Raw genomic sequence first — 22642 nt, forward strand, 5'->3', positions numbered from 1 at the left:
TATCTTAACGTTCATAGATAGTACAACGACCAAATAATAAAATCCGAGTGTTAATTGTGAGCAAGTAAGTCGTAACAACATGAAAATTTGAACTTTGTTCTAAAATTTGCTCATTTTGCTACAATTTAGGGCTAAAATTAGAGGGTCTGGGACCGATTTCCAAAAATTAGAAGCAAATGTCCCGAATATTTTGCCCATTGGAAAAAGTAAAAACTAGAAAATTAGAAAGCTATCTTTGACAGCTCGAAATCTATTTCATATTCTGTGCCGCGGTTTCATACTCATTGTTGTAGCAAACCATTCAAATGTGTTTCATGATTTTAGAGAAAATTTTGAAAGATTTGAACCAATTTCTGTAACAATATTTTTAAAAAAAATTAGGGATCTGAATTAACTACAAAAAAGATAACAAGAAGCCATCTTACTTTGAGTGTCCTTTTTTACTTAATATTTCGATAACTGATTAGTGATTATCGTAAGCAAACGGTTTTTTTTTGTTTGTTTTATTTTTGCGTGATCTACAATGCAAATGTTGCACGTTGCAATTTCAGGTTGCTCTTGTTATGTTTATTAGAATAAATTTTGAATTACATTTGAATTGTAGATTACAGTCCGTTTGCTAATGATGTTCACTTGTCAGTGATCGAAATATTTAATAAAAAAATGACAAAAACTAATTTGCCTTCTCGTCTTCACTTTTTTGCTTTAACAATATAAACTGTTTTTATATGAAATTTTTTTAAGCGTAGATGGAGGCTACCAAACAATAAAAATAATATAAAAGGCAAAGTCTACAAATAAAATGAATGTATTTATGTTTCAATGCATGTTATATAGCTGGCTGAGAATTCAGAACTTCCATCTTATATCATTAATTATTCATGAGCTCAACGACCAACCAGGGTTTCTTATTTGTACCACGTGCAGTAGTTTGAAACCCCCATCAAATACGACCGCACCCATTTCAAAGTTCTAGTACTTTGAAATATTTCAAAGTCCTACTACTCGGACTTTGAAATATTTCAAAGTACTAAAACTTTGAAATAAAAACAAACATAACAAAAAGAGTATAAGATGTCGTGTCGAATACTCGTCACTGTATTTTATTGGGGTTTATTCAAGATCCGAGTGGAATTTCAATTACCGAGGCGTACAACTCGTATTTGAAACATTACATCATTTCCGTTCCGCGACTGCCATGACATGTCTGTGGCAGATATTTACAACAATATACTCCTACTACATGGTGACCAGTTTCGAAACCCTATACATCCAACATATTTGATTTACTCATACAGTTTTTCATTCGTAGTTTTGTATCTGAGATTTTGTATCTGTTACAGCTGCATTTTAATGACTCTCATAATGTTTTTTATTCGTAGTTTTGTATCTGAGATTTTGTATCTGTTTCAGCTGCATTTTATTGACTCTCCTTTATTTGAATGGTAACTATTGACATTCTTAGAATAAAGCACTAATCATGTTGATGAGCAAGCCTATTTTTGGTCTTCATCTTTGGGCTTCATCTTTTATAAATTCAATAAATATAACATATAGAAGAGAAAATATATAATTTAGTTCTACTTCAAGGAACTTTTCCTTATATGTAAGTATATACAAATTCAGATGAGGGAGTAAAGCAACAGTTATATCATAGGTATTTTTAAAATTCATGAATGAAAACGTAACGGGTATAGAGAATCGAGCGATTCCAAATTCCCATTAACCAAGCCAAGGATTGAAACTGAAATGACAAGCCAAGGATTGAAACTGATATGACATTGTTTAACCGTGGATAAAAAAGCGGGTTCCAAACTCCTATCTTACGTCTAGCAATCTCAGACTGGTTGATAACGTTTGAATGACGAACGAGGAAGAACTTCAACTCTATATAAGTTTATGACAAAATAGTAGTCTGAACATATTACATCCGTTTCTCTCCATATCTGACCGCCGTACCACTGTAATTTACATGTCCTACACAGAGTGAAACGACCATTTCTCCCTGTTACGGTGAATTTGAAAATCATTACTTGATAGTCGGACATCGGATCAGCCATAAAACAAGATTCAATTTACTTGGTCCGTTTCCTTTTTTCAAAACCACTAAAGGAACTGGTCTGTTATTCTAAGATCTTCGTTGCGACATAACTGAATAATGCACAATAAGTTTCCATGCTAAGATCAAAAAGCATATAAAAATGGGTTTTTTTTTTCCGGTTGTGTTAGCTGTTTCGATACCTCACATAATCAAAATAAATATTTATTCTGTACAACCAACTATAGTTTGCAGCACAACTGTTTCGATTCTAGATTAGTCACCGCTGCTGAAATACTGGTTCGTGACATTCGGTCATATTTTATTGGCGTACAGAACAGTTTGAACATGGACAGAGTAATTTTGCAGGTTACACTGACATTTTGTTGTTTGGCTTTTGGCGTGAAAGGAGAAACTACTGGTAAGGATAACGATAACATTGCACTTATTACAGGAATTTTATTATTTTATTTTTATCTTGTGATAAAATAGCTATTAAACTAATACTAATCATTGATGTCAATAATATTCATCTGTGTATTTTTTCATTACACACTTAAAACTGTAAAAAAAAAAAAAAATTGTTCCGTGGGTTAAGTAAAATCAATTTATTGCTTATTTATAATAGGTATTAGGTAGTATTATGTATTTTTAAGCATTGTTAATTTTGATTATTACTACAGACTAAAAACTAGAAAAAAAATTGTTCCGTTGGTTAAGTAAAATCATTTCACTTACTATTATTAAGTATTAATTATCATTGATTATTATTATGTTTGAACATTACACACTAAAAACTGAAAAATAAATTAGAATTACTTCACTTATCATTATTAAGCATTATCAATTAATACATTAATCAGATAAATACTTCATGATTTTGTCTTGAGTAGGTTGTGTAGAGAAGTCTCTCTGAGGAAGAAACAGTCTAAATATACCTGACAACAGCTACACAGCATCATCACAGTATGATACACGCTATCCACCTCATAAAGCCAAGCTGTACGGTAAATATGGATGGGCACCAAAGTATAATAGTAATCCTGATGATTACCTACAGATTGACCTCGGTACTCCACGTGTTATTACTGCTGTGGCAACACAAGGAAATGGTGGTGATCCAGACAGCATAGGTTATAAAAACATATATGAGTGGGTGAAAAGTTACAAGATGAATTACTCAGATGACTCGTCAAACTGGATCAAATATAAAGGCGACAAAGGTACACACAAGGTAATAACAAGTTACTAGAAGGGAGCCCTGATTTTAGGAATCGACTCCAGAAGTACATGTCGTATATGTTTCTAAATATTATCTATTATCCGAGTACATAACATAATGCTAAGCAATGTTTGGATAATGATCATTCTCGCAGTCATAGATCCAGAGATTTCAACAGTGATTACCTCACTAACGCGACTTCAAATCGCAAATGCTAACAATATCGAGGTTTTCGAAATTTAGATTCCGCTCTAGACGCCATAAAATTAATGGTTGTACCACAATTCCCTGGTGTAAACGGGGCCCTTGCCTGTGTAAGTATTATACTATATTATAACTTTATTGGGTTGAAGATTAAGGATAACTTTTTTCCAATGAGGCCCATAAACTATACGAATAATTTACTAAATATGTACCGAGAAAAATAACTACCTATGTATACACGTGGATTTAAGACTAAACTAAATCGTGTACCATTTAAATACAGATTTCATTATAACATAGCGTAACCTGAGTTTCATCAAGATTCAGGCCTAAGTGGAGGGGGAAGGGAGAAATGATGAGAGGAGGACATGACTCTACTCATGTTGCGAGTCCGTATTCTGGACGTGTTTCTGATTGGACAAAGAACAATACGGTTTTACTCAAAGTCAAAATTACAAATATGTCAATATACTATACTATACGAGATATATATTTTGTATTTTTTGTAAGTCAATAATCTAGGTCGCTGGCTAATTTCATTAAACTATTCTACTCAAATGAATCATAACGTTTCGAGACGAGGGATGAGTTAGAAAGAGCTTTGTGTACTGCTCTACGAGATACTTCTGAAACCTCTATCAAGGAGCAACAAAGTTGTACCGATTTCAAACTGTTCGGTGGTGGGCAGAATAGGCTGTGTTCAGCCGGTATCGCAGGATAGGGCAAGAACACTTTGTGTAAATGTCAGGCAGTTGAACACTGTTTTGAAATAATAGATGTCCTGCAGTTGAAATATTTTTATAATCCTTAATAAGATTAGCTTAGCAGATCCAAGGTATCCAATCTTTTTTTAATAAAAAAAAAGTTTTCTGGCTTCCAAATACATTAATACAAGCTCCCTGGATTTGGATTCCAAACATTCCCCACTAAACGGCCTCAAATTGCATTGGAACTTCGCCAGAAGCGGACTGAACAAGGTACGAGCAACGACTGCAGCAAGTTTTGAAGCAAATCGTTGACTGAAACATTTTATTGTTATATCCGTTGATCATAACTCCCATACATTGCCTTATCATGAACCATACGCAGGAACCTTGTGGGGTTGCCTGTGGTCAGGATCTCCTGTCTCTCTCCTTTCTCCCCTTTCCTCTCCTCCCCTCCGCATTTTCTCGGGCCTGAAACTTAGGCTGTAAGTTGGTAACGACAACACAATGCCTTCTCTTTTATACGTTTCCCCCTACCGTATTTTTGACAAATAAAGAAACCGCTTCTTTTTCAGTACCACCAAATGCTATGAACGACCTGACCTGACTTACTTTTTATTTTTGAATTAATTCGAATAAAATATAAATAATCAGTTATTGATCCTATAGAAATAGATAATTATATACAGCCATTTGCAAAAATTATGGCCGTTTCAAATATAAATACAAGTATATCGAAAGTATATCAGACAGGACGGGATATCTTTCTTGATATTTTTTTCACAAAGCCCTAGTGATAGACAACTCTAAAAAAATATGAGGGAGAGGATATCCCATTAACAAATCGCACATAGATTTCCATTGTCTGTCCCCTTATTGATCATAGATGACGTCTTAAAATGTTCAAAACTAAAGTGGAACCACGAGCGCAGCGAGTGGTTTCACTGTAAAGTTTTGAACATTTTAAGACGTCATCTATGATCAATAAGAGGACAGACAATGGAAATCTATGTGCGATCTGTTTTTTACAAGAAACTGCGAAATGTCTACAAAATAAAATAAGCGAAAAGTTTTTCGAAAATTTGTCATTCAAGGATTGCAAGTCGATAGACCAAACAGTTCCGATAATTGTGAGCTTTTGAATATTTTCGCTAAGACAGTTAGTTTTTATGATCATTAGAGGACAGAGTACAGAAAGTAAGACGAAGGATTTTCGGTTATTTACTTTTGAAAACTTCAGAGGTTATTTTATAACTTACAAAAGTTTTTTTCATAAAACACGTCAACATTTCACAACCAAACTTCCTACACGGTGATTGGCTAATTTTGACAGTTCTTTGACAGCCACTGTGAAAGAATGCTTGCTATTGGTCAAAACTTTTGACATTTACTTGTAAATGGCTTTTTTAGCTAAGTCGAAAAGAGTTTGAGTCAGAACTCAAAGGTTCTAAAAAACGAAGCTTACTAATAAGTTCAGCTAAGAAAAGCAATGTCAATTTCGCTTGACAACATAGACATTCACGTTCTGGATGGAGCAGCCATTGAAGATCGACTCTGGAATGGAGTTAATGGCCATCTCAGATTGTACAACCTGTACAGAAGTGGAAGCAGACGAAAGAGCCCTGGGATCTCGATCAAGCCTTCTACTCTCGCCCTCTGAATCGGTCAATGCACTGGAAATCACGTCCGAGCAGGTCTTTAGTTGCTGGACCGATGGTCTTCTGTTATAAGATAGAATACTCTGTTCATTGGTATGTCCAGAGATGCTCATTATGTGACGAGTCGGGATTTCAGCATTTGACCACATGGTGATAGCTGTTACTCTGACGCTGTGGTTCGTGTAGACTTTTGACAAGCCGGCTCCGATAGAGATTGACTTCATCATATCACCCAACTTGTTGACACCTAGAGGCTTGTTTTCATACCACACTGGGTCCTCTGGTGTAAAGATTGGCACTGGTCTTTGAAAGAACGTTTGTTGTTTGGGGTTAAGTTTGGAAAGATAGTACTTCAGGCACCACAGCGAATCGCCAGTTTCACCTGTTGAATACAACCGTGTTTCATTTTCATAACTCTGCTTGTCACAAAAGCCACCCTGATGGTTTTTGGTCTGCTCCTCGTGAGTCATGGTTGCATATTCCTTTCCTTCACCGTCAAGATCAAAAGTAAAGCTTTCTCGGCGGAGCTGTCTTTGGCCCTCACAACCCCGGCGGCACCAATACAGGGTCACTATGAACCACACTCGCCGAAGGAGGCCGTAAGGATTCTCGTGGCTCAAAAAAGGATTTTTCTTGACTTTACTCACATCGGCTGGATCAATGACTGGTTTGTGTTTGGTATTTTGTTTCTGTTCTCTTTTGTTGACCTTCAGCTTGCTCTCCAGTATCTTGTTAGAACTGTAAAATGCTGGGTTGCTAGTGAGCTTCATTGCTTTACCATTGACTGCAAAATGGCGTTCAACAGCATTCCTGAACCCAAGCAGCGAGGAGCGGCTATACTCTTCACCTTTCTGGTTTCTGGCCTCTGCATAAAACCTCCTCAGGATGTCATTTAGCTCGGCCTCTGTTAGATCCAACAAGGGCTTGCAAATTTTTCGCTCATGGCACCATTCTGAAAATTGCATCAACAACTCGTAAGTAACTAAAAGTAAAAGTAAGATTATTTCTGTAGATTTCTTTATCCTTTTCAATATTAGCTAGGTTTTAACGCATATTTGCTTGAAAAAAATGAGCTGACCTACCTTGCAACAGTTTTAATACCCATTTGGTGTTTCTTTTTGTGCCCTTCGCGTTAGCACTTGACACAAGCTCATTCAAGTCTTTTTCTTCGCAAGTTGCAAAGCGGGATGAATTTTTCACGTCTTCCTCTATCTTTTCTGCCTCCAGAACTAAATATTCGTCGGCAAGACTATCAGCAAGATTAAGTTCAAAGTTTGGTTCCTCTTCTGGTTCCATTATCGACTTTTATTAGCCAAATAAATTCGCAAAATCACAGTCCTTACGATAAAATCCTACCGGCGAGTCTTGGCTTCAAAAACATTACGTCATCCATGTGTCTGTCCTCTTATTGATCATAGCTCTCAGCCAATCAGAATGTGTTATTTACGTGAGTTGTTGTAAAATAATCAGTTGACATGCTTTTGATATACTTGTATATATATTGGAAGCGGCCATAATTTTTGCAAAAGGCTGTATATATATATATATATATAAAATAATAAATAAAAATAAATTCAATAAGTCTAACTTGTTTGTCTAAAAAATTAAAACCCCTTTTATAATGTTTCATTGACCTAGTACGGGTGGGTTAGTGAGCTTTTGTATTCGATAATATTGACTTAGTATGCCCCATAGTAGCCCCATTTAGACGTACTTTCCTCCAAATAATGACAAAACCAATCTTCCTTCACGTGTGGGTTCATATATTTAAAGACTAAGCACCGTAAGAGTGCTAATGGTCGCGTGGTTATAGGCCGTATCCCTTTGATTTTCTATACTATTTATGCAAACGCTCCCGGTGTCATCTACGCGCATTTGCAGCTTTACCTTCCCATGGCAATCGGCGACCATGTGGAAAGTCCAAACCGATAAATTCTCGCTGCTCAGGGGGTTGGGCTCTGTGGAAAAATGCACAGGCTCCCTGTTGTTTGTCTTATTTCTCATAGGCTGCAGTACGCCATTCTCATCCAGGAACCTAAAGCCGACGTTGGCATGGCTGCTCGTGCCAATGCAAATACTACAAAGGATCAATTTCTTTCCTGAGTAGTTCAAATTCACGGACATGCCCGTGACATCAACCCAAGATGCCTGGGTGTATTTTTTCTCGCCTGCGTAAGTCGTATAAACACAATCTACTCCAGCTACGTAGGGGTTGTTCATCGCCATATATAATAGCTCAAACCAACACCCGCGACTGCTAGGCCGGCTTTTAATAAGTCATGGTCATATTCCTCGGCTATCGTAGGCAGGACCTTCTTCTTTACGTTCTTTGGTGCGGGCTTTTCTACGTGCTCCTTCTTAGGCTTCTCCACGAAATGGGGAATGTTCCTAAGAGTGTCAGAGTTCACGTCATTCACCCCAAACTTCATATCCTTAGTAGCTCGTTGAAGTTTGTTGTTATAACCCACGACGGAATTGGCGTTGATAACCAAATTACTTGGCATCAACCAACAACCAGGCGACAAAGCGTAATCCAGTCGCACTTTAGACTGCTGCACTGCAAGTTGATATCTTTGAACTGACTTAGAAATCTCATTCTCGATAACAGCGCTTTCGAAGAGGACAAGGAATACTTGTTGCGTTTCCTGTGACGCACCACTGGCATCTACGATGGGGCTGCGAGTGCTAACCTGGGCCCCTAGAATGCAGTAGACAAAGGCTTCGATGCTTCGATTAATCCTTGCTAGGTTTTTCAGTCCAATGCCCTTTGCGGCAAAGAAAGGCGCCCAAGGGTATTTTTCTTTACTCTGAATAAAGTAAATTAGATTACCCTTCGTTCCGCTGCCTCCTAAATCTGAGAATTCGTAGGAGCTAGGATACCCCATGCCTGGAGTTTCTATGCTGGCATCAACATACGAAGCATAGGTGTAAGTCTCTCCTAAACCATGGGCGGTACCCTCTTTGTTACGAAAATCGGGGTTGGTAAGCTTAAACTCATTCCTTAATCGCTCCCATGCAACTTTGTCATACTTGTTATCCTTTGGGTTAAAGATAGCGTCACTAGGAAGCGGCGCTCCTAACTCAAACAATATCCTGCGAATAGTAAAGGCAACGTGGAATCTTAGGAAAGGAATATGGAACATATCCGCGGCTATACCGCATCCTTTAGTAGCAGCCCACACAGCAAAGTTTAACTGCTGCGGCCAATACCGCATGTTGGGACCTGATAACCATTCTCTGGATTCTTTCCCTGAGTTATGTTTCATGGCAGTTTCTCTAAAGATGTCTCTGACCTTTGTCTTGAAAGTCGTAGGACCCACGGGGATTTCTAAGGAGGTAACCATCTTAGCAAAGTCATTCGCTCCACCTTTGTTGTCGTAAAATGGGTAATTCTGGGTTGCCGGCAATAGATTCTCTGGAAAATTAGGTTGCCTTTCTTTATGCTCGGGTTTTGGTTGTAAAATCTTAGGATGCTTTGGCTCCAAGTCCGCATTGCTGTACATCCTAGAGCCGTTATAGTAAATACCATCGGGCCTTCTTTCGAACTTACTAGGGTCTGCATGCGGAAACATCTTCCTAAATGCTCTCCAATTCCAGTAATCTCGATTATCGTGATGTGGCTGCTCCTCAATATCATTCCCAAAAGCGTCGTACATTAGTATATATAATGGATGTTATACCTTCAGCACCTCCACTTTATCCTGATTTACCTAGGGAGGGACCTAACGAAATGAATGCCGAAAACTTCAGGCTCAATAAAGCAAATTTAATCCTGGCTTACTTGGAAGGGCAGGCAAAACACTACGAAAAAGTCCGAAAAAAATACGTTAGAGCCCGGAGTACGCTACATAAGATTGCGATAACTTCAGGATCCATATCCGTTGTGTTAACGGGCTCTGGCGTTGCTACTTCGCTTACCGGACCGGGAATAATCGTTGGAGTTCCTTTGGCCGGCGTTGGGGCAGGCTGTGGTATTATTTCTGCTGTTGCTACGGGTATTATGAAACAGTTGTCAAGCAAGATATCCAAGCATGACACGACAATAGCTCTGTCAAGGGCTAAAGTAAATACAATTACCGATCTTGTCTCAAAGGCTTTGCGTGACAGAAAGATAGACGACGTAGAATTTTCGCTTATTCTGACCGAAGAGGAAAAGTACGAGAAATTAAAGTCGGACATAAGGAATAAAAAAACAGTCGTCAAAGATCTTTCCGAGGAATCTCGCAAAAAGATCTACCAGGAGGCAAAAGAAGAGCTTCAAAGAAAGCTTGCTCAGTAAATATTTACTTTGAAAAAAGCAAAACAGGATTCTATTTACATATTGAACGCCGGCTGTCTGGTTCATATGCAAATTAAATATAATAATTTTCACATACATAAGCGTCCAGATGTGTCTGGCGTTCGCTTGTGATCGTGGACTTTGGAGCTGGGGAGGCCTAAAGTCCCGAGTTCAAGCCTCGCTGTAGACGCATTTGGACCGGTTGCTGTGAGTGAAAGAAAAGCCTCCCCCACTCACAGCAACCGTGGGGGGAGGGGTAGAAAGTGCGATTCAACCCCGCGATGGGGGGTTTCGCAATTGGAAAAGTCAGGGGGTGTCTCGGGACGCTGTCCGGAGTACACCCTCTGGTGGGTCGTAAGAAAGATATATGTGTATGTACTAGAGGGCCTCTGGCGCGGGATGAAATAAGCCCCGTAAGCCCAAAATGCAAAAAAACCCACTGGGGATAGCTTGGTGTTCTGCGCGATGCATTCCCCAGTGGGGTTTCTGACAACGCCAGTTTTGCATTTTTATTTTCTCGGAATCCATCCTAACAGGGGGTGGTTGGGGTCGATTTCGTGAAATATTTCGTAGATTACGTCAGGGTAATAAGGAATATCCTTATCCAGCCGACAAAACATCCACTCGGCTTTTGTCATATCAGAAACCTCGGGAATAGACTTACCGGTAATTTCAGACAAAAGATAAGGAATAGCTTTGTAATATTTCCCTAGTTTTAATTTTTTCAGCGTTTTCCGTAGACTTTGCGGGGTTGGCTCTTCTAAGTGGTCTATGATTTTCTTCTTTACTTCATCGTCTAAATATACCGGTCGATAACCTTGGATATGACTCATCCAGTCTCTAAAGTATTTTATTCTCTTATAAGGTGTTTTCTTACGACCTCCGTTGGCATAATACTGCTCTCTGGTAGCATTTGGTACGGCATTACGAATATTCTTACCACACTCGTAACACTGTGCTGACGTGTCGTCTTCTATTTCCATTTTCTTACCACAACACCAGAAACCCTTGGGTTTTGGAATGTTAACTTTGGATCTTAGGCAAATTATACAGAAGTCATTGGTGAACTTTTTACATTCGTGCATCGTATATCCAACAAAATATCTTAACCTCCATTTACGGTACCCATCGTTTCGATAACTAGCAGCAGTAAGGGAATCAGCGCGCGGGTAATACCCGACTCGGACGCTGTTACGTGAGCACGGGGAATATCCGTGTAATTCCGAGGGGTGACCGCGAGTCCCCCTTACTGCTGCTTACACTCACCGCCATACCTCCCGTTGTAGTGACTATAGTAAAAGGCGTAAAGCCCTGGGTAAACGAGGAAACATGTTTCAAGAAAGATGTTTTCTTAAATGTCTCCAAAGGTGGCAAAACTGTCAGGAAACATCGGGAAACATGTTTGCTCAACATCGGTTAGCGCATGCGCACTTTCAAGTTAGAGCTAGCGTTGCTAAGTAACGAACTTTTAGAATGTTGGCTTTCGTGGCTAAACGAGGAAACATTGGGAAACAATGTTTCCATGCTGCACAGTAGAAACATTTTTGCGTCTTGGAAGCAAAATTTGATGCACGTAGCAATGTTTCGCATGTGGCTAAACTTTGAATCATCGGGGAACATGCGCTCGGCCGGGAAACATGTTTCTGGAAACTTGTTTCCTCGTTTAGCCAGGGTCTAATGATACCTGACGATGATTCTTATTACTACTTGCGGTACGATCCGGTTAGAAGTATTATTTAATGTATACATTTTTAGATCTTTGAAGGCAATACAGACAGCAATGGAGTAAAACGTCACGATCTTAGTCAAAAACCGATAACAGCAAGGTACATCAGGTTTTTCCCGGTTGACTTTCATAGACACAAGACGATACGCGTTGACATGAACATTAGTGTTTTTTACCAAGGTTTGTATGATTCAGCAGCATGGTGCAGTATGTTTCGTGTTGTTTTTCCTATTTAATCCTGCATATAAGAATCGAAGAGTGCATTTTCCTTGACTTTTGTAAAGGTGCTTTATCTTTCTCTCCAGAAGCACCCGTAGTATCAGCAATCCCTCAACAAAGGTCAATCCAACTAACTTGGAATATCAAACAGTGCAATCCAGCAGACCCCATAACTGGATTTGTCATAAGCAATGGAATTAAAGATCCGATTTACGTAAGCAGCAGTGATAGGGAGTATGATATAACGGATCTGAATCCATACACAGAATACAACGTAAGTGTGTTAGCAAGAACACAACGTGTAAAGGGATCATGGAGCGAGACGACAAAGATTAAAACAAAGGAGGATGGTAAAATATTGTCTACTACCCTGCTGGCAGAGTCTCCTTTTAATAATCCTGCTCAGCTCGGGCGTAATGTTTTCCATTTCAGATCTCGTTTCATTTTATAGAGTATCATTTCTTGGTTTAACGGTTGCACATGAGAAGACACATGAATGAGGATACCATTCAAAAAAATAATCTTATTCTCAAGGGAATGGAAACGTGGTTTGAAATGGGAAAACATTACGCCCGAGCCGAGGAGGACTATTTCCCTCCTCAAGCGAGGGAAAGAATGGAGATTCTGTTAAGTAATAGTCTACTAAAAGGCTGTAAACAACTGATCAAGAGCCAAAAATAACACGATGTTTAGAAGTACTGTATTTCTGTCTTTAAGCTCCTTCTGCTCCAGTAAATGTCACTGGTACTTTGATATCTGCACAATATCCACTTGGTCCAAGTGTTGTTATCACGTGGGATAGACCACGAGAACCTAATGGCATCATCAGGAAGTACACCATTGTATACTACTACAACCAGGCTACATCCAACAAGAAAACAGTCATAATCAATGGATCAGCTGATCTCACCTACAGTATCGATGTTACAAAGAATGGAATACTATCATACAAGATAAGTTCAACCACAGTCAAGGAAGGACCTTATGCAGCTGGGAAAGACATTGAGTATGGTAAGATACAGCAGAAATAAATCACTTATGTTTGCTCTACAGCTATTATTCAATCGTGGAAAGAAAAAGTAAGAAAATATTGACTTTCAACAATTTTGGAATCGTCAGGTTGAATATATATATTTTTAAATTTAAACATATTAAATCTCTGTGTTCTCTCCAAGAGCTAGGCTCATCGTGGGAGATTACACAGTTAACAGTAATTATAAGGTTTCTGGAGTTTAAGGAAAAAGGAAAAAATATAGTTTAACATATTAACAAAAAAACAAATATATATAGAAAAGTTGCAATTGAGATTACACCGTGGGAAATTGCATGTAATAATTAGAAAGGGGAAAAAAAGCATATATATATATATAGAAAAAGTACAACGGAAAAGAAAATATATCTGCAAAATCAAATAAAGCTTTCTTTACTCTATCTAAATCTTTTGGTGTCTGCCAAATATTGTTGGACACTCAAGAACAGTTTTTGATTTTGCTTAAAAGTTAAATGTGGAGAACCACATAGAAAAAAGTTTACTTTATCACACTCTGAAGTATATTGTTGGAAAAGCTGTGAGGAAAGCGAAAGCAGATTTTGACGCTGGACGGCATATTGGGGACAGTGTAAGAAATAGTGAGAGATGGATTCAACAGATTCATCATTACAGTCGCAAAGCGGTGTTAAATTGCAAGAAATTTTAAATAAGTAAAAATTTAAAGCATAATGACGAAGTCTAAGTCTGGTGTGTAATATAGATCAGTTTGTCTATTGAGAGTGGTATCATATAATCAATTGTATTTAGTACAAAAATTGCCACGAAGTTTAGATTTAAAATCATTACTAGGACAAGCGGTTCGAATAGCGTTGCCTAATTTATTCCATTGTGGGATAACCGATGGTAGAAAGGATCTTTTAAATCTATTGGTACGAGTGGGGATTAATGAAAAATCCTCACTAGATCTCAAAGAATAAGTTTTGACCTTTGACCTATTTTTAATGGCAAAAGATTGAAAAGCTATGCCGGAGTTATGTGGTAGACCATTTTATAGAAAATGCATAGTTTATGAAAGGATCTTCTATTTTTAAGATCTTCTTATGTTGAATATCAACCAAACCTAGCCACTGTCTATTTGTAACGGGCAGCACCTACTCATTCATCTCCAGTCTATATTCATACATATTGATGCTGATTAAAGTCTATACCTACTCATTCATCTCCAGTCTATATTCATGCATATTGATACTGATTAAAGTCTATACCCCCCTACCCTTTTACCCCCTCCCTCAAAGGCAAAATTCTGGCTACGCCCATCGTGAGTAAAAAGAATGAAAGTAAAAATATGAAAAACAACTTTTATAATGAATTAGCCAAACGCTGTTCGGAAATAAACATATAGCTATTTTAAACTACATGTATACCTGACAGAGGTTACACAGCCTCATCATCAACTAGGCTACGATCAGTACGCTACGTTGTTTTCTTATGAATGCTTTATGTTTATTGGTTGCAATAGGGTGTCCAGAGCAATCTCTTGTTGGAAAGGAGAGAAATCTGAAACTATCAGACCGCAGTTATACAGCCTCATCATATTATAAAAGACCAGACTTCACAGATGATGTTCGATACAAACCTCATAATGCCAAGCTGAATGGTAGATATGGATGGGCATCAAGTGATAATAATAACGCTGATGATTACCTACAGATTGATCTCGGTACTCCACGCGTTATTAATGCTGTAGCAACACAAGGGAATGGTATCGCTAATGAATGGGTGGCAAAATACAAACTGTATTTAGTAACAAATAACATGACGCAATGGTATACTTATAAAGATGAATGTGGAAATTTAAAGGTAATTTCAGATACAATGAAGAAAACTAAAGAAATTTGTAAATGTTTGACATGGGTTTTAAAATTGAATATGATAAAATAATAGTTGCTTTCGATATTCGCCAAAATATTGTTCTTAACAAAGGATTCTTGGCCGAGGTGCTGGCCATTTATAAATTTACTGCTTTAAAAACAAAGCAAAACTGTTTCCTATTTTCTATTCATCCCAATTTCACAATCTTTTTATTGATGGTTTTACTTTTCAGTTCTTCAAAGGAAACACCGACTCTAACAGTGTAGTACGTCATGATCTTACAAACCCTCAACTGGCAAGATACATTCGATTTGTACCAGTGGAATATCATAAACACAAGATAATGAGAGTCAACGTTTACGTTACCAACCAAGGTAAATATTTTGCATCGGCATTCTAGTATTTTAAACAGTGATCGGCTACCTCTATTTTTCGTGGTTTTCCCATTCCTCATTTTTGTAAAGCACTAAAATTGTACAGTAGTGGCTGAGGCGCACATCAGTATTTGTGGACCTTTAGATCTTAGTCATATTTCTGAGAGGTGTCGGTCGATGCGCATGCCATTATGACACTAAATAATAAGCATAAAAAATAAAAACTCGGCATCGCTTATCACCACCGCAAAGCCAGCAGGCGCAGCTCAACGGGATAGAACTGAAAACATGTGAAGGCGTTTCTAGCAGCCGCTGTACAGTCCATGTATGACCCCGGAGCACAGCTCTAACCGGTTTGAATTTGTTAGGCATATGTGTCCTATTTTCCTGTACGCTTTTTTCTTTAATGTGTGTTGGCTTCTGTAGACTGGATATACTAGCGTAGTTTAAAAGGCCCAGCAAACAAACTGAGCGATATAATGACGGTGATGATTCTATGCCAACATATCATGGCCATTTTATGACATTCTCTGGATGATAATCAAAGACCGTCGTAAAAAAAGGTTTTAAAGCAGCCATTTCTTTAGAAAATAAATATTTGGAAGTTCAATTCCTTTTTAAACTGAAGAAACAATAAAAAAAGAACTAACTTCATTAAGACTGAGTTTCAAACTTGTTAATGTTTTCCCACCAGAACCACCTCGTATGGAATTTATTCCTGACAAACGTTCAATAACATTGACATGGACCTACGAAAAATGCAGTCTTACTGACCATATCACTGGATACCTAGTGAAAGTGGGAAACACAACCCATAAAGTTATTGGTGATTACCAGAGTTATACTGTGACCGATTTAAAGCCATACACTGAATACAATGTCTCAATTAAGGCCATCAAGCAAGTAGGGTATGGAGTATGGAGCAACGTCACAACAATCAGAACTGCTATTCCAGGTGCATATTAACCCCGTATTACTTTCATAACAGCTTATTTCATGTGAATATAATAGAATACATTCCTGTTCTTTGGCAGGCAAAGAATCGAAATAGCCAAATACTTGCGCCAAAAATGTGAATGTTGGATACTGTGCATTGGTTGAAATTAAACGACCAATATTAATGGTCATAACCATTTCAAATTGGTTGAAACTACCAATGTTAATTGGTTATTTTTGACAAGTACGAATGTGAAAACTATACCAAAATAAAATGGTTATAAGAACCAATTGTTAATGGTATGCTCATAAATACCCATTTTCATTGGTTAATATAACCATTTCCGGCACAAAATTGGTTGAAACTACCAATGATAATTGGTTAGTTTTTGACCAGTGCAAATGTGAAAACTATGCCAAAATAAAATGGTTGTAGTAACCAGTTGATGATGGTATACTAATAAATATCAATTAATTCTTATTGGTTAATTTAACCAATAATGAAATGGTTGATATTTTCATGGCAAGCCCAACAGGTCAAAAGAACCAAAAGAAATTGGTTAAAACTTTTTTTTCATAATCAAGATTTGTTAGATCAATGTTGTTAGTCAGCGGTCGGAGTTGATTCTGTAAAGAATACAATCTCTGGGAAATCCAGCGGCTTCACATGATCTTTTTGTATTCTCATGAATTGTACTTTAGCAACATGTTAGTATAGTCAAGAATATATAGTTAGTTAATTTCAAATAATAGCTAGTTATTGCAAATAATATTTATTCCTGCCAATTTGTATTCTTTTTTATGTGGTGTTTCTTTTTCTTTTCTTTTCTTTTCTTTTTTAATCAGAAAACATACGATACAGCTTGGTTTGACATCTTAAGTATTTAAAATTGAAATGGTTTCAATGTGCTTTGTGTTAGTTTCAAATAACAGGTTCGTTATTGTAAAAAATATTTATTCCTGTCAATTTGTATTATTAAAAGAGTTCAAGAAAAGTCTCAGTTTCAAGAAAAACGTCCTGTGAACTTGTGATTGGTGATGTTGCAAACTATACTCTAACATCACTACTCAAGTATTCAATTTACAACATCGCTATATCAGTCAGAAACACTAAGTACACTGGTCCACCAAGTAAAGAGCGAAGAGTGAGAACGATGATGGAGGACGGTGAGAAACTAAGAGCTGAAAAAACAGTGCAATAAACATATGCGTACACCGCGGAATCGAAACATGGCAACCAATTTGAATAAGTATTGTTTTGGACTGACTAGTCTCGTGTTCGCGTGGAAACATATATAACATACAATAAACACATGCATGTGTACACCGAATCGAAATACGGTGATCATTACTACTAGTGTTTTGAACTAACTAACATCAACTGACTTAAAGCGTTTTCAAATGTAAGAGAGGCTAGTTAGTTCTGAACAATAGTTATTCAAATTAGTCGCCATATTTCGATTCGATATATTGCAGTGTTTGAGAGTGAATAAAGTATTGTCATCCCAGCTTCATGGTTAGTTTGCGCACACATTAATTTTAGGACTTCAGCAGGGCAAGATTGTTTTGGTGAGGGGGGGGGGGGGGGGGGCTACTTGCAGTATTGAAGTAATAACATGTTTACAAATTGTATTACTTATCTTTTGTCTAAAGCTCCTTCTGCTCCAGTAATGTCACTGGTACTTTAAAGCCTGCACAAGGTTCCTTTGGGCCACGCGTTGTTATTACGTGGGATAGACCACGTGATCCAATAACAAGACAGCCACTATCAATGGATCAACTGATTTCGCCTACAGTATCAATGTTAAGTAATATATACAGTATGAGTGGTCGTGTTGCATCAGATATACGAACTCGAGGCGTAGCCGAGAGTTTGAATATCGCATACAACACGGACACGAATCACTGTATATGACTTATCAAACGTCTAGGTTAGTTCCTTTGTGTTTCACTAAAATTTTGAAAATTAAAGTGAATCTGGCCAAGAAAATCCAACTTAAAATTTATGCAAATGAACACAATTTTGTATCAGATTTACAACACTTTTCACGGTCGTGACTTCTGTTGTTATTTCCTCATGAATCATTAATGAGTTTGATAAAAATAATTGAATTTTATCATACAAATTAAGTGCAACTACAATCAAGGAAGGACCTTATGCAGATGGGAAAGACATTGAGTATGGTAAAATACAGAGCAATATTAAAATACTTCTTTTTTCTCTATTTTTCAGCTTTATTAGAAAACAAAAGATGTCCAAACAGCCAAAATCGGATTGAAAGACGTTGTAGCTAACGTTCTACCTAAGTTATTGATTGCACTGTTTTAAAATTATTCGTCGATATTGTAAAATGAAACGGTCATAACCCGTAAGCTTAAAATACTTGTCGTCGAAATAAACGAAAACAAAACCATTATAAGATTTATAACAAAATACCAACAAATAAAGTCACAGGCTACGATGGTCTGAGCTCCCGAATACTAAAGACAATAGCACCACCGCTTATAGCCCCACTAACAAAATTGATGAACCTTTCAATCGAGAGCAGTACTTTCCCAAACCAATGGAAAATAGCAAGGTCACACCGCTGCATAAAAAAGGGCCACCACATGATGTGAACAACTACAGGCCAATTGCAATTTTACCAATTCTCTCAAAGATTTTTGAAAAACATGTGACTAACTTTTTAACAAATTATTTAAAACAATGAAGACAAAAAAGTCTTTGACCTGGTAAACCATGATATTCTGTTACAAAAATTGAAACTACACTATATGGACTCAGTGATGCAACCTCATCACGGTTTCAATCGTATTTATCAAACGCAAAACAGTGCGTCAAAGATACTAAACAAGAGAATATGAACATTTATTATTATTTAACATTTATTTTATAAATCGTTGTGTACAGTCGTTTTTGTAGCTTGCATGGTATAGCTTGGGGAACGCATGCGTATGTACGTACAAGAAGAGAACACTCGGGCCAGGCATAATAATATGTAGCACGGGGCAACATAACTTAGTTTAAAAAATGCATTATTACATTATGAAGACTACTAGATTCAAATAAAGACATTTAAGTGCAACGTACAGCTGGAAATTTGTCCACGTCCAAGAGTAACTACTGATTCTAATGAAGAAATTCCAAGTGAGAAAGTAGGAAAGGTTATGCAAAAGAACATGCATGCACAACGAATGGAATCACTCAAAGACCAAAAGAGGCAAGGAAAGGTAATAAAGACCCGGTGGATGGATACAGATCTTGTGGACTGCTTTAGCTGCTTATACAGATGGCAGCTAGTCCCCACAAATACCATCGCAGGGTTATACGAACTATACCAACAACTAGTACCAACAAAGTTGTACAACCAGAACAAGACAGGAACAGACACCACAAGCGATGTGAAGTGCCGAATGTGTCATGAATGCCCAGAAAGTGTACCACATGTAATTGCTGGATGTAATGCGCTTGTTCAAGCTAAGCATGTGACAAGGAATAACGCAGCCCTCAAAATTTTATCTTTTGAGCTGCTTAATGACTTTGATCTGATCGAGTGCGTCCTAGAATTGGTATTCATCCACAACCCCTAAACCTGAGTACCACAACACCAAAGCAGGCACCTATTGGGATGTACCAGTATTTGCAGAGAATACTGAAGTGAGAGCCAACCGAAGAGATGCTCGAGTATTTGACAACGAGACGAAGACAGTAAAGATTATAGAGATGAGTTGTCCTTGGATAGAGAACAGGAAGCAGAAAGACCAGGAAAAGACCACCAAGTACACACACTTAAGATTGGAACTCAAGGGTTATGCCATCAAGCAATATAACATTATTATAGATGTACCAGGAGGATATCAGAAACCAGAGAAAATGGGAAACTACTCCTTAGCTTGGCAAGACAAAAGCTGACAAGACTTTATTTAACATGCAAAAGTCTGTAATATCAAGTACATTGAACATTACAAGGACCTTTAAAGTTCTCTCATAAAATAGTTCATCTCAATCGAACACTATTTATTAACTGAATTAATGAATAATGAATTATTAATTTTAGTTTAGTTTATAATTTCTCGTTTTAACTAACATCGTAATTATTGGGATACCTGTGATATCACAGTCATAAAATGTCTTTGAATATTTTTTTCTGTCTTCTCCACGACAAAATGGGAAAGTTGCGCAATAGTACCCAGGGGTCTTCAGAAACTTACACAAGAGACCTTTCCATAGTCCAATTAATTATCATGTACCAGATGTCAATCAATGTCACTTTGTTGTCAAGTGATTAGGAGAGGGCGGAGCACGTAGCACAGGTTTATGTCTAAGCATGCTCTATTTCGTTGACTGCTGTAATTCAGGACAGCCAAACTAGAAATATTAATTTATCAATTTCGTAAACAGAGATTTAAAGGCAAGAAGATACCGATGGTTATGAAGCGATTATAACTTCATGAGCAATAGCTTGTTTTGGTTTACTCTTCATGATTCATCTACTCGAGCAGTATTTTCTGCACGAACGAGCGAAGATCGATAAGGAGTACAGGGTTTCAAAAGTCAGAATTTATACGATAAACGATACTGCAAATTCATTAAGCATGACAATATAGATATTCTTATAGCCTACATTTATGTATTTATATTAACTCTTTTGGCTTCAAAGTCTACTCACAAAGGAACATGAGGTACATAGCAATATTTATCTTAAGATTCTATTTGATTTAAGAATCAAAATAATTTGCTAAGTACATTTCAGGGTTTGATCTTTGCCGTTCGAAGCGTTATGATCTCCTTTAATTTTTCTTCGAAAAAATAGTGATTCATTAAAAAAAGTCGATAAATTATGAAATTATGAAATGTAAAGCAATTATGAGAGAGGTCTAGGGCAAAAATTAGCCCGTATTTACGTTTTAAATGAAGCATTTTGATTTTGAAGCGAGCTATACAATGTCCGTGCAAATGTGCACGTTTATGCTCGAACAACAACCTAATTACGTATGCCAAAATCCGGACCGGAACTGGAATTGCAGTTCCAAATTGAGTTATTTATCAGTACTACTTTATCAGTATTTTTGGAAGCTCAACCAACTAAATACTCCATGCATGTTGAAACCAGGTCCTCCACTCTCCCCTTCCAGGTATCCCAGTCAACGCTGCCTACAGCGTCTAGTTTAAAGGTATCATATACACCTTTTGCTGTTCATTAACAGAAAATGTACATTCATTTGTGCCAATAGTTGTATCAATAACGTGTAATGTACTTTCATCAACACCACAAGTAACATCATTAGCGCGGATCAACTTTCAATAACGACAATTGAATATGCGTGTACATTCATAGGCATCAATGGACAATCAATATCGCGTTTGTACATTCATATGCGCGGAATGTATTTTCTTGTGCGCGAAATTCAACTGCAATAACACCAAATGACAAACAATTGCATTTATGGACAATCATTTACCCAAAAGTGAAAATTCATTAGTGCTATTAGCATAATCATTGACAATCTATAACGCGCTTGGACAATCATGAGGGTCAACGTTATATTCTATAGCGTGGTTCGATAAACATTTGCATGATTCGAATAAACAATAAGAGAAATAAAACAATCATTAGCGGTTTTTTTTTAATCACTTTAATACATATAAAAAACTCAGGAAACTGCCTCCATAATAGCGGCTGCGTAGGAGAATAGCAATTAGCTCACTTAAAGCAGCAATTAAAGCCGACATCAGCCGTCCAGAGATCCAACAACATACGAACTATTGGGCTGAGGCAAGACGACAAGGGATTGCTCTAGGCCTCTACAGAAAGCAGTTGCTAATGGAAGGGTTCCAGAGAAATGTGGCAACCATCACTATCGCTAAATGTGATCAGTGGTTCAGATATATGCAAACGTATTTACCACGATGTGTAAATGGCGAAGAAATTGAAGGCTAAAATAGTTTTTTTTAAAATCGCTAATGATTGTTTTATTTCTTTTATTGTTCATTCGAATCATGCAAATGTTTGTCGAACCACGCTATAGAATATAACGTTGACCCTCATGATTGTCCAAGCGCGTTATAGATTGTCAATGATTATGCTAATAGCACTAATGAATTTTCACTTTTGGGTAAATGATTGTCCATAAATGCAATTGTTTGTCATTTGGTGTTATTGCAGTTGAATTTCGCGCACAAGAAAATACATTCCGCGCATATGAATGTACAAACGCGATATTGATTGTCCATTGATGCCTATGAATGTACATGCATATTCAATTGTCGTTATTGAAAGTTGATCCGCGCTAATGATGTTACTTGTGGTGTTGATGAAAGTACATTACACGTTATTGATACAACTATTGGCACAAATGAATGTACATTTTCTGTTAATGAACGGCAAAAGGTGTAATATTTGAAGTCTTACAAATAT

At 37.3% G+C, this 22642-nt stretch overlaps 2 protein-coding genes across 3 annotated transcripts; one reads left to right on the forward strand and one right to left on the reverse strand.

The window, feature by feature from the left end:
• Positions 1–2199: 2199 nt before the first annotated feature.
• On the forward strand, positions 2200–19121 carry LOC148906947 (uncharacterized). 2 transcript variants are annotated; one of them, XM_089036243.1, is made up of 10 exons: positions 2200–2459; positions 2932–3261; positions 11861–12011; positions 12137–12400; positions 12768–13061; positions 14561–14901; positions 15146–15287; positions 15982–16242; positions 17207–17390; positions 17877–19121. In XM_089036243.1, exons 2-9 carry the CDS (start codon positions 3223–3225, stop codon positions 17245–17247), a joined length of 1533 nt encoding a protein of 510 aa, XP_088892369.1. In that variant the 5' UTR covers positions 2200–2459; positions 2932–3222; the 3' UTR covers positions 17248–17390; positions 17877–19121. The 2 variants fall into 2 exon arrangements, with proteins under 2 accessions (XP_088892369.1, XP_088892368.1); XM_089036242.1 differs by having other exon boundaries at positions 2211–2459; positions 2932–3272.
• On the reverse strand, positions 5487–7122 carry LOC148906948 (uncharacterized protein KIAA1958-like). Its single transcript, XM_089036247.1, has 2 exons — positions 6909–7122; positions 5487–6778 (listed from the first exon to the last, which is right to left on the reverse strand). The coding sequence occupies exons 1-2, from the start codon at positions 7120–7122 to the stop codon at positions 5661–5663; spliced, it is 1332 nt and encodes a 443-aa protein (XP_088892373.1). The 3' UTR covers positions 5487–5660.
• Positions 19122–22642: the final 3521 nt, after the last annotated feature.

The sequence above is a fragment of the Actinia tenebrosa genome, unplaced genomic scaffold (genome assembly GCF_029948245.1).
Source record: "Actinia tenebrosa isolate PJP-AT-01 unplaced genomic scaffold, QUT_ActTen_1.0 PGA_scaffold4__44_contigs__length_22323623, whole genome shotgun sequence".
NCBI classification, from domain to species: Eukaryota; Metazoa; Cnidaria; class Anthozoa; order Actiniaria; family Actiniidae; genus Actinia; species Actinia tenebrosa.

Coding starts and splice junctions, on each gene's coding strand:
- LOC148906947 (XM_089036242.1), top strand. CDS start 3,210: ATGAATTACTCAGATGACTCGTCAAACTGGATCAAATATAAAGGCGAC. Junction 12,012..12,136: donor CATTAGTGTTTTTTACCAAG/GTTTGTATGATT, acceptor CTTTCTCTCCAG/AAGCACCCGTAGTATCAGCA. Junction 16,243..17,206: donor AATCAGAACTGCTATTCCAG/GTGCATATTAAC, acceptor TATTATTAAAAG/AGTTCAAGAAAAGTCTCAGT.
- LOC148906948 (XM_089036247.1), bottom strand. CDS start 7,122: ATGGAACCAGAAGAGGAACCAAACTTTGAACTTAATCTTGCTGATAGT. Junction 6,779..6,908: donor GGTATTAAAACTGTTGCAAG/GTAGGTCAGCTC, acceptor TGCAATTTTCAG/AATGGTGCCATGAGCGAAAA.